This window comes from Diplotaxodon limnothrissa, linkage group LG7, assembly GCF_057381915.1.
Source record: "Diplotaxodon limnothrissa isolate DT_005_m linkage group LG7, D_limnothrissa_male_GT1.1, whole genome shotgun sequence".
Taxonomy (NCBI): Eukaryota; Metazoa; Chordata; class Actinopteri; order Cichliformes; family Cichlidae; genus Diplotaxodon; species Diplotaxodon limnothrissa.
The window spans coordinates 40,144,146-40,158,448 of record NC_140602.1 but is presented as its reverse complement, the minus strand read 5'-3'; the positions used below and the strand labels follow the sequence as shown (position 1 = coordinate 40,158,448).

General features: G+C 38.5%; 1 protein-coding gene across 1 annotated transcript in view; it reads left to right on the top strand.

The window, feature by feature from the left end:
- Positions 1–12,118, top strand: part of epha5 (EPH receptor A5) — a 57,006-nt gene extending 44,888 nt beyond the window's left edge. The window contains exons 12-19 of the mRNA XM_085358067.1: positions 144–329; positions 1,670–1,731; positions 5,135–5,202; positions 5,298–5,439; positions 6,690–6,839; positions 9,162–9,355; positions 10,325–10,489; positions 12,007–12,118. Of these exons, the coding sequence (XP_085214193.1) occupies positions 144–329; positions 1,670–1,731; positions 5,135–5,202; positions 5,298–5,439; positions 6,690–6,839; positions 9,162–9,355; positions 10,325–10,489; positions 12,007–12,118 (1,079 nt within the window). The remainder of the gene's footprint in view (positions 1–143; positions 330–1,669; positions 1,732–5,134; positions 5,203–5,297; positions 5,440–6,689; positions 6,840–9,161; positions 9,356–10,324; positions 10,490–12,006) is intronic.
- Positions 12,119–14,303: the final 2,185 nt, after the last annotated feature.

The window sequence follows — 14,303 nt, the reverse complement described above, 5'->3', positions numbered from 1 at the left end:
TGTCAGGCACAAAATTTCAGCTTTACTTAAAGAAAATCTATCTGTATCTTCAAGGTTGATTTGCCATTTCATAATAGTTTTTACAGGTCAGGTTTAACTGAAATGTTGATGCCACTCTTAATGTCTACCTTTTTTTCCCTCAGGGGAATTTGGTGAAGTGTGCAGTGGACCGCTGAGGCTGCCCGGGAAACGAGAGATCCAGGTTGCCATTAAGACCTTGAAAGCAGGCTACACAGAGCAGCAAAGACGTGACTTTCTTTGGGAGGCGTCAATCATGGGCCAGTTTAACCACCCAAACATCATCCGTCTGGAGGGTGTGGTTACTAAGAGTGAGTTATCAGCATGTGTATCACTATTTAAGTTTAATACACTGTGTTTTGTGTGAAACTGCATCCTGTAGGATCTAGCACATATTGGATGTCACAATGTAAGTAAAACACAGCAGTTGTTTGGTGTAGATATATAGGAATCTTAAGCCGTGCTATGTCATTTTAAACTTGCATGCTGTACTTAATCAGTCCTGTAGTTTAACAGGTTTTCCTTTTCAACTTTTTTTCTGACTTACACTTAGTTAATGTCATAGTCTGCTTGTCAAGTTCAACAGTATCTAATATATTAACTTTTGAAAGCAACTGGAAAGCTGACAATTCAATTTCAACCCTATAATCTGTTTTACCTTCATGAAGATTAACATATTTCTTTCTTCTTCTTTTTTCTTTTTTGCATAACTGAGTGTTGATCTAGCTGCTAAGTTTATGGTGGCCCCGAGAAGCCAAACAGGCAACTTAAGAAAACACCAGCAATAAGAAAAATGATGCAAAAGCACACAAAACACAACGGAGATAGGGGGAAAAAAAACAGAAAAGGAAAAACGAAAATGGAAATAGGAGAAAACAGATTTCCAAAAGCACAAGGGAAGTGTTTCTGGGGAGACAGAGTGTGTGTTTTAATCTCATGATTCATATAATACTAATGATGGATTTTTAGGCTAATAGTTAGGCTAACACACTTACCTCTCATCTTTTCTTTCCTCACAAAACCGATAGATCCTCCACTTCTTTTAAGTGTCTCCCAGCACAATTCTTAGCATATTTTGGTTCCTGCACCTGGTCCATCAGATTATTGTCTCCCCAGAAACACTTCCCTTGCGCTTTTGGAAATCAGTTTTTTCCTATTTCTGTTTTTGTTTTTTTCTATTTGTGTTTTCTTTTTTCCAGTTTCCGTTTTCATTTTTTCTATTTCCATTGTGTTTTGTGTGCTTTTGCAGTGTTTTTCTTATTGCTGGTGTTTTCTGCAGTCCGTTTGGCCTCTCAGGGCCACCGTATAAGTTGCTGTTAAGGGTTGTTCTCATGCGTACAAATGTTTACATCTCAGTTTAAATTTTGGAAAATTGCATGCACAAAGTCAGATAAAGAATTGATTATTTTAACTGAGAAGTAAGCCATATTTCAAGCAAAAATTGGCACACATGATATGTCCTTATTCTATTTTTTTGTTTTGTTTGTATATAATATAAACTTTGGAATTAGATCATTAGAGGATATTTTATTTTGTGTTGCTATCTAGATAAATGGTAAAAACAAAATCTTATGTCAAAACTATGATTTCAAAATATTTGCTTATTAACGTGAAGTATTTTATTGTTGATTTTGTTTTTTCTTCTTCTCAGGCAAGCCGGTGATGATCATCACAGAATACATGGAGAATGGCTCATTGGACACTTTTCTCAAGGTAAACTATACAGGAGAAGGGTCTGAGGGAAGAAATACTTAAAAAACGACCCTGGATAAAATACAAACCCACTCTGATTCTCCAAAAATCTCCAAAAAGTTTTTTAAGCAGAATTCGTAGCTTCATTAACAAGAAATTATATCATCTCAGTTTTAGTGTTGTCTGTAACATCTCAATGGACTGAAGGATGCTGGAAACAGACAGTGGTGCACACATTGAGACAACAGTGGTTCATAACAGAAAGATGGCAGTTAAAGCAGGTTTTATAACAGCTTTTAAGCAGAAAACAGATACAGATGTGTTCAGGCGATGAAAGTAATATTTCCTACTAATAGTAATGTATTTTGTATAGCACTTTTCAAAACAGAGTTAAAAAGCGCTTCACAGTTCAAATAAAAGCCACAAATTGAAGATAAGTATACATGTTCAAACATGCAGACACAGGCATACGGTCAGGATTTCATTTCAACATACATGCAAAAAGTCGCAAATTATGGCAAAAAATTAAAGGGTAAAATTAAAGGAACGCTAACCTATACACAGTTTTCAGTAGTCATTTTAAACAAATAAGAGTCGCCTGACCTGACTGACTGAGGAAGTCTGTTTCACAGTTTGGGTGCAACAACCTCAAAAGCACGGTCAGCTGGTTTTAAAATCAGAATGAGAGACAGTTAGGAGACCCTGGTTAGACAATTGGAGAGGCCAGCTGCATTGATAAGGTCAAGGAAGGAAGATAACATGATGAGAAACACAAAATAGTAGTGAATAATCAGAGAATCTGAGTTCATCTGCATGGGGCAGATTTAAGGCACATTTAAATATTGAAATGCTTTCTCACCTTTACTATGACACAGATCACCTCACCAGAATATATAAAGTCACTAAGCCTTCAGAGTTGGAATAATGCCTTTCCTGCGTTAATGAAAGTACTGCCTTCATCGCGAGTAGAATGTGGAATTTAATGAAGAGGCAGGCTGAAATAAATATTCCCTCTTCAGACCACTTAACAGTCTGTTCACTGCCTACAGTGGCACAACGCTCAGGTAGCAGACAAGTCTAATTCCTGCATGAGAAAAACTATAAATTTCTTCAAGAGTCTTGCTAATGAAGAGATGAAATACATAAGATTCAATCAGGATTCAGCACTGAAGAGAGTTAAAGTGTTTTTTTAAAAACAAAAAAACAACAACAACGGAGGAAAGGGGAGAGTAAAATGCTTCTGGTTTGAGGTGTCGGTTTACTTGCTTGAAAGGCATTGCAGACAGGAACAATCAGAAATCTCATCTGAAGGGAATGATCTCATTTTGGCTGCATGGAAAAGGGGGATGCTGTGAGACAAAAAATACAGATAAGTGTGTGTTACAGAGCTGTGGTGAGTGAAAACTGCTGATATGACTGTCCTGTGTGTCATGGGGAATAAACCTGAATGGCAAAGTGGAAGCAGGGAAGATGGGCCACCAGCAGACGGTGCAGCACAGAAAACCCTTAGAAGTAATTACATGGATGGCTGGTGTACTGAGGCCAGTATAAATGACACAGCTATTTGAAAACCAGAGGCTGGACTGGGTCCTGGATTAGCTGTCACAGCTATGGACAATGTACTGTGAGGCTGCTAACTCACATCTTTGGTTTAACATCTCATTTCACATGTAAGTGGGATGTTCTGCTGCGAGTGGATAGAAAAAACTATTTGTTGAAACTGTGAGCTGCATGTCTGCTGTCAAAATGTGAAGAGTGGATGAGGGGAATGTTGATAGTTTACATTTGGATTGGAAGGAGCAAAAGCTTAAACTAACAATGAGAGCCTACCAATGAGAGGGGAAAAAGCTAAGAGGAAATCTAGTGAAAGAGTCTTCCATACCAGGGAAAAAGCCATCACTGTGTATGCAGTTTTCAATATTAGCTTAATTACTAAGTGGTAATACCTTACCACTTAGTAATTAAGCTAATATTGTCATCCAATGCTGTTGCTTGAATTAATTATTTCTTTGGCAAAAAGCATGCTTCATTTTTCTCAAATCTTGAACAACCGATTTAGCATCATTCTTCTATACAGATTGGGAGAGTACCAGAAAGGTTAAGTCGGGTATTGCAGGGAGGAAGGGGAAAGATGAATTACTTGGGGAGACACGCGTCTGTACAGGAGACAGTCATTTCATAAAACATGATGTGATTCAAGGCAGCAGGGTGACACTGAACTCTGGGCAGGATTCATGGAAATATTAATGCTTTAGGTCATTTCATAGAGCAGGAGGTCTGACTTGAAGTGCATAGTTGATTGGATGACCATCACTGACACTTATAGAGGGAAAATGGTGAGCTCCAGAGCTAAATACTAGAAATATATAAATGTAAATTAAGTGTATTTTCAGAGTAAAGTGCTTATGGATATTCTCTATAATTATCACATAAAACTAGAGCATTAGGGTTAGATAAGCTGACTTGCCTTGCTGACACAATAGGCTAATCAGATCTGTATTGATCAGTGATTATGTGGCTACAACCAAACCAATACTGGAGAATATATTTCAGCTTTTAATCTTTCTTCCTGCTTCACGATCCACAACCTGTGCTGTTGGTTGGTAGGTGTTAGAGAAAAACAGAAAAAGTAATCCCAACATTTGCTGCAGTGGCACCATAACAGCCATTGACAAAATCCAGGGGGAGAAGTTGAAAAGGAGCCTTTTCCCATCTTTCTTTATATTATCTTGTAATTGGCCCAGGTCTGCAGGTTTACACGGTTTAAAATCAACAGAACATATACAGGGTTGACCAGTAGTTAAGTGCTAAAGTTCGATACAACATGGGTAAATAATTTGTGCAGATGCTGCCTGGGTAGCATTTGCTAAATGTCATCCCCCCCTGTGCTTACTTTGCCATTCTTCCCACTGTCCCTATCAAAATAAAGTCAGAAATGTTCACATGTTTTATTATTATTATTATGTGGTGCATATATAGAGTTGTCCCTCTGTGGGGGTCACTCCCACTGGGTTTAAATCTGGGACTCTCCACCATTTGACCCTAGAACTGAAGAAGCTTCTCGGATGAGAGGTGAAACGTCTTCAAGCAACTTCCAGACGCTTTTCTTTCCAAGCTCCTTAGACTGCGATGACCTGGATGACTGAGAACCTTCACAGACATATATAGAGTTACACTATCCTGTCCTGTCTGGCAGCTTTTATAAGGCCAGCTCTATAAACTCTCTATAGGCCCCATTTTTTAAGGTTTATCTGTTTATGTCTTCATTTCTATTCGTGTTATTTTTTGTTAATACATATGTGGTACATCGTATGTGATACATTATAGACTCGATTTATTTACACTATATTCAATTGTTTAGATAAAGATACCAAAGCAAAATATTAAGATTGTCTTTCCACCTTTGTCCCTTCTTTCTACATAGAAAAATGATGGCCAGTTTACTGTAATCCAGCTGGTTGGTATGCTGCGTGGGATTGCATCTGGCATGAGGTATAAAGAAAACCAACAAACACACTGTGTTTTCGAACTCATTAACGTGCAGTGTTTGTGTTTAACCCTTCTTCCCTTTGTGTTGACAAATGTAGATACCTGTCTGACATGGGCTATGTCCACCGTGATCTAGCGGCTCGTAACATCCTGGTCAACAGTAACCTTGTGTGTAAAGTGTCTGATTTTGGTCTATCCCGAGTCCTGGAAGATGATCCGGAGGCTGCATATACCACGCGGGTAAAGCTGCACAAATTTCTGAAGCCAGTGGTTATTACATATCTTAAAGTTGTTTGTCAGGCTAACTGCCCAAAGTCTGTTCAATTTAAATTACATAAGACTGTAATATATATCAGAGCAAAGATATTTAAAAGGTGCATGCAAGCGAGTAGCATTCACTTAACTTTCTTTTGATCAACTAATAAATTAATCACCTGACTGCCTCAGTGTGGGTGTTAGGGAAGAGGGCAGCACACTGTTGTCTTTAAAGTTATTTACATTTAATATGGGTTGTGTCAGAGCATGACTCTGCCTTATCAAACTTTGGATTAAGTGAAAAACTGACACACAGAATAGTCTTCCCACTAAATACACACCTAGACACTTTAACTAACACACACTGACACACACACACACACACACACACACACACACAGACAACAGCAGCAGGCCTTAAATTGAGCTGTATATCCCAGGCTGAGTGGCGTTCTGTCAGCCAGAGATGGCCTGCTTCCTGCTGGAGGAGGTCCAATTAGTACTCAGCTCAGTCTCTGCAACACTCAATTAGCACTGAGTCTTGCTGCCTTAGTGCCAAATATCCTGTCACTCACCTCTCACTGCCAGGCTACATCTCTTCTTGCTCTCTCTCTCTATCACTGTCTGGGTCTCCTTCCCTGACAGAGCAGTGAGAATAACATAATTCACACCCTTCAAATAATCAGAGCTTGAGATATCCTGCTGCTGTGTTCATCAATACTGCATCAAGCTAATTTCACTACTCATCAGCTGAAAACACACTTTCCTGTGGAACTCAGCAGTCTTTCTGTGAACTTTTTTTTTTATCTTTGCAATGAAAGCATGATAATGAAGATGAGTAAAAAATAGAGGAATCACAGGGCCCCCGACAGTTAGGATAGGGAATTTGTATAAGAAAGTGAAACTTGGTATCATGAATGTGTTCCTAAATTGGTATCCATTAGGGGAAATTTGGATTGGACCACATGCGGAAGAAGTGTCTCAATTAAGGTCTGTTCTTGGTTTCCATCCTCATGACACAAAAGATGAAAATGTTGAATGACGGCAGCTGTATTTACTGCTGTAGCTCTGGACAAGCGTAGCTCGAGTCTATTTATTTATGTGAACATATCAGATTTCTTCATAATAAAGCAGCACAACACACGAAAATTTGAGGTTCTATTTTCCAAGCCCCAGGTTCCGTTAAATGCTTCAATGTGTTTGGATCATCTGGTAAACACTGCATTTTGTTACAGGGCGGAAAGATTCCCATTCGCTGGACGGCTCCAGAAGCAATTGCATACAGGAAGTTCACCTCGGCTAGCGATGTGTGGAGTTATGGGATTGTCATGTGGGAAGTGATGTCATACGGAGAGAGGCCCTACTGGGAGATGTCCAATCAAGACGTAAGTTTTAAAGACATTTTAAGGAAAAGTTAGTTTTCTTTAATCTTGTGAGTAACGCATGTAGTATTTGCTGGATTTTACAACTGCAGTCGTATCAGATGGTGATGCGTGAGCTTGCAGTACTTGATTCATCACCACACACATGCATCAATTTCCCACCCACCCACTCACACAGGCAACATATGCACGCACAGCCCTCCAGTGACCTCTCCAACTCCTACTTCAGACTCCACCCTCCTTTTGGTTGTTAGGCTGTCTGTCTCGAATCTAGAGAGGGGAAGGAGAGGAGGATGAGAAGGAGAGGAGAAGACGTTTGATGTTTAATTGAAAGCGTTATGCTGGATTTTCTCTGATCTGCACAAGAAAGTGCAGGCTCTCACACTCTCTTTCTCTCAGCTATCACCTTCTGTTGCCCACTGTCTCCTCTTCCTTCTCACTTCTTTCTCTTGTCCCTTTTTTTGTCTCTACAAAATGCACTTTTTTGCGTCTTGTCCGCCCTCTCTTTCTTCCCCCACTTCGTCTCTCATTCCCTTCCTCTGATCTTTCCTCCCTGCCAGTCAGTTTTTCTACCCCCTCAGCACGCAGTGATTTGCTGCTGTGCTTCTCTCTTATGCTAGAGTGCAAGAGTACATATGCATGCGCTTTAATACATGCAAGCGTATTGGAGTGCCATCACATCTGTCTTCTGTGTGAATTTGACACAAGTAAAGGCTGTCATAAACTCAACAAATCAATTCCCTGTAGTGTCTTGCACTGGCAGAACTAGGCTGAAAACTGCAGCCTGCTTTCCACTGCAGGGTCTAACGGAGGGAGCTAAGGTTTATTTATTATTCATCCAATTCAATTTCCCCCACCAAAACATTTCTGTGATTCAGTACTGCATCCTGTTACTTGCAGAAATGATTAACGGGGTTATGAGGCATGTGAAATAAACAAAGTTGTGTTAATGTTGTGTTATTTTGCTGGATTCACACAGGCCATTGGTGTTGGGTTGCTAACTTCATGGATATTTGAGTATAAGGTCGGGTAGAGAGCAAGTATCAGAATTCAGGATCTTGCTCAGGAGAACTCAATTTGAAAGTAATCTTGCCTTGCTGAAGTGTGTCATGGTTCTGCCTTTAAAAAAATATTGCAGGATACACCAAACAGGATGTACCCTCTGCATACTTCAATATATATCCATGTTATAGATTTTCATTTTATAGTCGCTTTGGAGTCTTATTTCCTCGGGGACAGCATACCAGAATCTTTTGAACAAACCTGATTATGGTGTTTTGAAATTATTGTGTCTTTTACATGCTCAGTGCAATAAGAACAGAAACTGAGAGCATAAAAACAGCAAACTAAATCTCAGTTACTAAAAATAAAGACACAAAGACAAAAGTTTGACATATAAACACAAATAAAAGTATCAGCAGCAGTACAGGAGTACGCATAGGCACAAAGTGGAACAGTGTTAATTATATTAATGCCATCAGCAAACGCAGTAAGTGATAACAGAGAATAAATTACAAGTGATACTATGGTAGTAATACTAATCCTTCCATCTCGTAAAGAACAGATGAGAAGGTATAAAATTATAGTATTATAGAGTGTTAATGTTGTTAATGTGTAGTTGTTCTTTTTCGCTTTTTTTGCTCTTTTTGGGGTATTTTCAGTGTTTGAACTATCAAAACAGATGGGAGTTGGATAATCTAATAGCCACAGGTAGAAAGGATCTGCTGTAGTGCTCAGTCCTGCACCTTGGGGCAATGAGCCTTTTCCTGTGTGTGCTGTGGTGAGCAATCAGAGAGGAATGTATAGTGGGATGGATTGTACATAATGCTGAGCAGTTTCTTTAGCAACCTCCTTTCAGACACCTGACATCAGCTGTTTTCACCCTGCTGCCCCAACACACTGCCATATAGTCATATGTCCAACCTTAGAGTAACAAAACATAGACAGCATGGGCATTTGGCATTGCAGGACCTGAGCCTCCTAAGAAGATACAGGCAACTCTGGACCCTTCTTAAAGACAATATCTGTGTTCCTGTACAAGTCGAGTTAGCTGTTTATGTGTAGTCCTAGGGATTCATCCGTCACCCCAACATCTGTTCCCCTGATGATGATAGGGGAGGAGGAAGAAACTGCTTCCTAAACTCTACAATCAGACAATAATCATGAAGTTAAAGCAACCTTTAGCTATGCTACTCGCATAGATGATTGAAATTTATCTTTTGCTCTTACAGTATAACTGTTTGTACATTATACACAGGTTTGTTTTTTGTTTGTTTGCTTTTGTAAAGCTAACCTGCCTGTCTTTCTTCATCTCTCTATCTGAAGGTAATAAAAGCAGTGGAGGAAAGCTATAGGTTGCCAGGTCCTATGGACTGTCCTGAGGCCCTGTACCATCTTATGATGGACTGCTGGCAGCGAGAACGCAGCAACCGTCCCAAGTTTGATGAGATTGTTTGCCTGCTAGACAAATTCATCCGGAACCCCAGCTCGTTAAAAAAGCTTGTCAACTCCTCACACAGGTAGGATGTAACACTGTACTTTGCACACCATTTAAAATATATATTAGTTATAGTTTATTCCACAAGCACACACACATACAGATGATATCATCTAAATGGCTGGTGTTATTGTCTTTGTTAAGAAATGATGTTAGCTTTCTGTTAAACATTTCTAAACACTTATTGATGATGCTTCTGCTTCTTGGCTCTTAAAAATGAAGTGTATTCATTTACACATTCATTTTTAAGCAAATTAGGCTCTGCACTCTAAGCTAATAGACTTCATCTTTCAAGATAAAATGTAAATAGAGTCTTACTGAAGTCCTGTGTAGCAGCATAGTTAAAACGTAGTCTTTGGCTGCTGCACACTAGCAATAAAGAGCAGAGAAATAAAGTGGCTTAATTTTCTTAGAATGAAGCATTAGTCTGAAATGTAGTCAGTGGGGTGTCCTTTGATTGTCGTAACATTTGAACATTCAGTTAGTATTTCCTCTCCATGTATGTGCAGTGCATTAGTACATAATGGTATGAAATGGCAATAATTGCTCTGAAGCAGACATTTATGCAGACACTTCATTATGTTATTTTCTTTGCGGAGATAATGAAATAATGGTAGATCTTTTGTTTTCCTCTTTCTTTTTGTACACACACACACACACACACACACACACACACACACACACACACACACCGGAACGCATTTAATAAAGCAACACCTTATCTAACAGCCATACAATGACATATGACGGGCGTCAAGATTAAAATGACTCAAGCTATGCTTGTCCTTTTCTCACACCACACGCCTCTTCTAGTTATAGTGTGGAGAATGTTGTTAGTTGGCATAAATATTTGTAAGCATGAAGAGTGAGCCAAATGACAAAGACTTTTGAGTGGACAACATTTGCAGTTGTGTAATGGTGCATAAATAGCTTCATGAAGACTCATGTTCAAACATTTTGCTTTCTCTTTACCTGTTTTCCCACGTTCCAGAGTTTCCAACCTGTTAGTGGAGCATGCCAGCGTAGAAGGGAACTGTAGCACTCGAAGCCAGACTGTAGGAGAGTGGCTTGACTCCATCAAGATGGGACGTTACACTGAACTGTTTATGGAAGGAGGTTACTCTTCACTGGAAACAGTGGCTCAGATGACATCAGAGTAAGAGTCTTATGCACATGCACACATACATATAAATGCATAGGTGATAGGACGTCTACCTTAAGGTTTAGTTTCATTCCCCCTGGTTTTAATATAAATCATTTGTAAGGCATTAACATGGGTTTTATCGCTGTCCACTGGGTATTTACAAGTGGACACTTCAGAGTATGTCAGTTCATCTACAGGATTAGAATGTATCTTTGAGTTACATCAGTGACCAATTGTCATTGAATCTAATATATCTGTCATTTGTATCCAGTTGTTTCTTTACTGGTGAGAAGCAGCAAAGCACTTCATGTGCCTATTCTGCTATAGTTGTAAGTTATAAGAAGAAAACAAGATTAGGTCTATTCATTGGCATGTTTCAGGAAAAACCCAGTCAAACATGCCAAACATGCTTGAAACACATCTTGGTGATATATGTCTGTTTACACTTGAGTAGTACGCCAGTAGTGCATAAACAATTACCTACAGATTGTGCTTACACAGAAGACACTGTGGTCCAGTACTGAGCCCAGTCCAAATCCCATATTGTTTGAGCGATCTGATTTGAATGCATTGTCAGTGTATACTGGGTCTATTCACTCATGTCCTTAGCTGACATGTTAATGCCAGGTTTAAACAGCATCACAGATGTTTTTTCCGTAGACCATTTAATGTAATGAACACTCTAATGAACACACAAAGTGGTGTGAAGGTTATCTACAGTGCTTAACAACTTTATTAGACCATCACCCAATGTAAGTTTTATTCCAGTGCTGCCCTAAATGAAAGGTATTCATAATTACACACATTTTTGTATGTTTCTATGCAGAAGCTCTTTAATCAAAATTATATTTTTAATGCTAAGCTATAATTATTGTTGTTTTCCATTCATTTTCAAATTTAGTGTAAAGCATATTATAGTAAAGCCAAATTACAGTTCTTTACTTGCATTCCTGAACAGGAAAGTCTATTTTCAGCAGTTGAATTTTAGACTTGGTTAATTTCTGACCTCTCAGAGAAAAGTTTGCCGGTTCAAATTTGGATAAAAAAATGTGAGTTCAGTTTGTTATTTGCCTAAAACTTTTTTTTAAACATGTTTTTGATAGATTTCTAAAATATTTGTGTTTTCTCATTTTTATTACAGGGGGTCTAATAAATTTGGTAAGCACTGCATTACAAGATTGCAAGTCTGTGCAAATACTTCAAAATGCTTTTTCTCTTCATTGAACTAAGAGTTCATATAAAGATAATATAACTACAGAACATTGGTAAAAATGTCATATATAACTCGAGGACGATTGAGAAATTGGTTTAACAGCAAAATCTCTTTAGTCAGTGTGTATCCAAAAGCCCAAACACACAATAATTTCTAACTTACAAAAAAGACTGGTTATCACATTCATTAAAAATGAATTTATTTATGTAAGTAATCCAAAATGCAGGCTTATTTTTAACAACTTTCTCATGCATTGCCTTATTTGTTAGCAGAATGCTTAAATATAGTGCCCTGTTTTCTGTGTGCTGTTTTTCAGGGATTTGCGAAGAGTAGGCGTGAACTTGGCTGGACACCAGAAAAAAATTATTACTAGCATTCAGGAGATGAGGGTCCATATGAACAGCACCAACTCTACTGTAAACATATGATGTGAAATACAAACATACAGACACATGCACACTCGTACACGCGCACACAAACACAGAAATACAATATATGGACCTACTATCTACTGGACCTAGAGTGGCTTAGCACTTTCTGTGGACGAGGATACCCAGTGTTCTACCGATCTAAACTGGAGGATCAACATGTTGTTGGTTCCTGTGTGTGGAGTTTGCGTTGGTGTCATTGGGAATATTGGATATTGCAGCACTAAAACCAAACTGAACTGGACTGAGTGGTGCTACTTGGAGGGATGATGATGGTGAGCTCAATATGAACTTAAGTAATGGTTTTACTTTAATTATTCAATTATATGACTCTGGGGATCCTCTTGGCACTGTTTTGGATACCTAAATCACAGACAGCAGATCTAACTCTGAGAGCAACCATAAAGTTTTTGGCTGTATCACAGATGTGAGTTTATACACTGGGCTCGAAGGGAACCTTTTCAACCTGTCTCAGGTGAGCTGAGCCCCGTGGAACAAAAAAAGTACTTGCTGATTCTTTGGCAACTTTCTCCATCGAGATTACCGTTCCATCAGGTTTCACTGAATTAATTTCCATATATTGAACCATTATCATTATTTAAATTAATGTCAATATTTGCTTTGACATGCTGATGTGCTTGTGGTTTTGATTTTTACCCATTTCTACCACATCTTCATGTGCAAAACTGAAGCTAAAATCTATTTTAATCATCCATATTCATATTCACTGTCATTTACTTAATTGTCTTCCAAAGCAATGAAAGACAAGAATAGATACTTGACCTTTGCTGTTTTAAAATACTAGATCTTAAGAATGGTTCTTACAGAGCCTAAAAAAGAGAAGTGAAAACAAACAAATAAAGACATGAAGATTTACACTTAAATATACTCTCTACAGCTGTTCTTCTGGGTGAATGTATAGCACTGCTACAATGTGGCAATAAAACCATTCTAGTCCTTAAAACCAGCTTCTGAATGAGGCCACTGATTGTATGTTATTCAGCTGGCTTTGCTCTATGTGTAAGACCTTTCACTTACAGTGAAGTTACTACAAAGCAATGCATATTTTAATTGTAAACTGTTCTATTAGCTGAAAAATTCACACACATTTTAGTGAAATATTCACTCAGATTGCAGGCAAGCAGCACATGGAACACTGAAATCGCTTAAAAACCTTCACTTCAAAGTCTAGGAGAAGATTTTGCTGAGATTCAAAAGAAGCATTTGCTTATGAGTAAATCTTTCATCCAGATTCCAAATAACCTTAAGGTAGGATCCACACTGGAACTGGACATTTTTAATTTGACATCCATTCATCGATCGCGCATTTTCAAATTAAACTCCACTTCATGTTTAAATGTGGTTCCAGTAGAATACAACTGGAACAAACTGACACTCGTCAAAGGTTCATTCAATCCTGATGGAACATTTGTTCATGTAATAATGGAACTGCCATTCAGATTCTCATGGAAGGGATCACAAAGATTCCAACAAGACTGTTTACTGGTATTCTAATGGAACATTTTCCTCAGATTTTAAGGGAACTTCTACAAGGATTTCAATGCAGCCTTCTCTCAAGAGTGCACTCGGATCTTCATCAAGCCTTCACTTAGAACCAACAAACTTCAGGTACCGCAGAAACCCATCAGCACTCTGTTCAGTTTACCATGCCGCGGAGAATCTCTCACACGCATGTCTGCAACACCACAATAAACCTCACTCTAACAGGACTGCTGAAAATAAGGAGGCAATATTCATCTACTTGATAATCGTTTATTTATTTCTACTTGTTTGAAAAAAGAGCAAAAGTTATGTGGACAGTTTGTGTTTTATAATAATACTCTCTCGGACTACTGAGCAGCTTTGCCTACATGTCTTTCATGTATATAATGTATTATATATTTAAAGCAGGGAGCATTGTTCTTCTGTCTGCTATCATGTGGACAAGTGGATATTGACCAGTCATCTCAGAGTAGAACACATTAGTAAATAGTGACAGATATTCTGAATCGGCATTCCTGCTACATAGACCTGGGCCGCTATCGAGTGGGGGCAACCAGCACAACTGTCCCCAGATAAGGGTCCCCAGAAGGGTATGCAAAAGAGCAAATATTTATCTTATGTTGTTGGTGATTATGTTTCATTTTACATTTTTTTTGGTGCAAGACCTAGAAATATTTTTCAG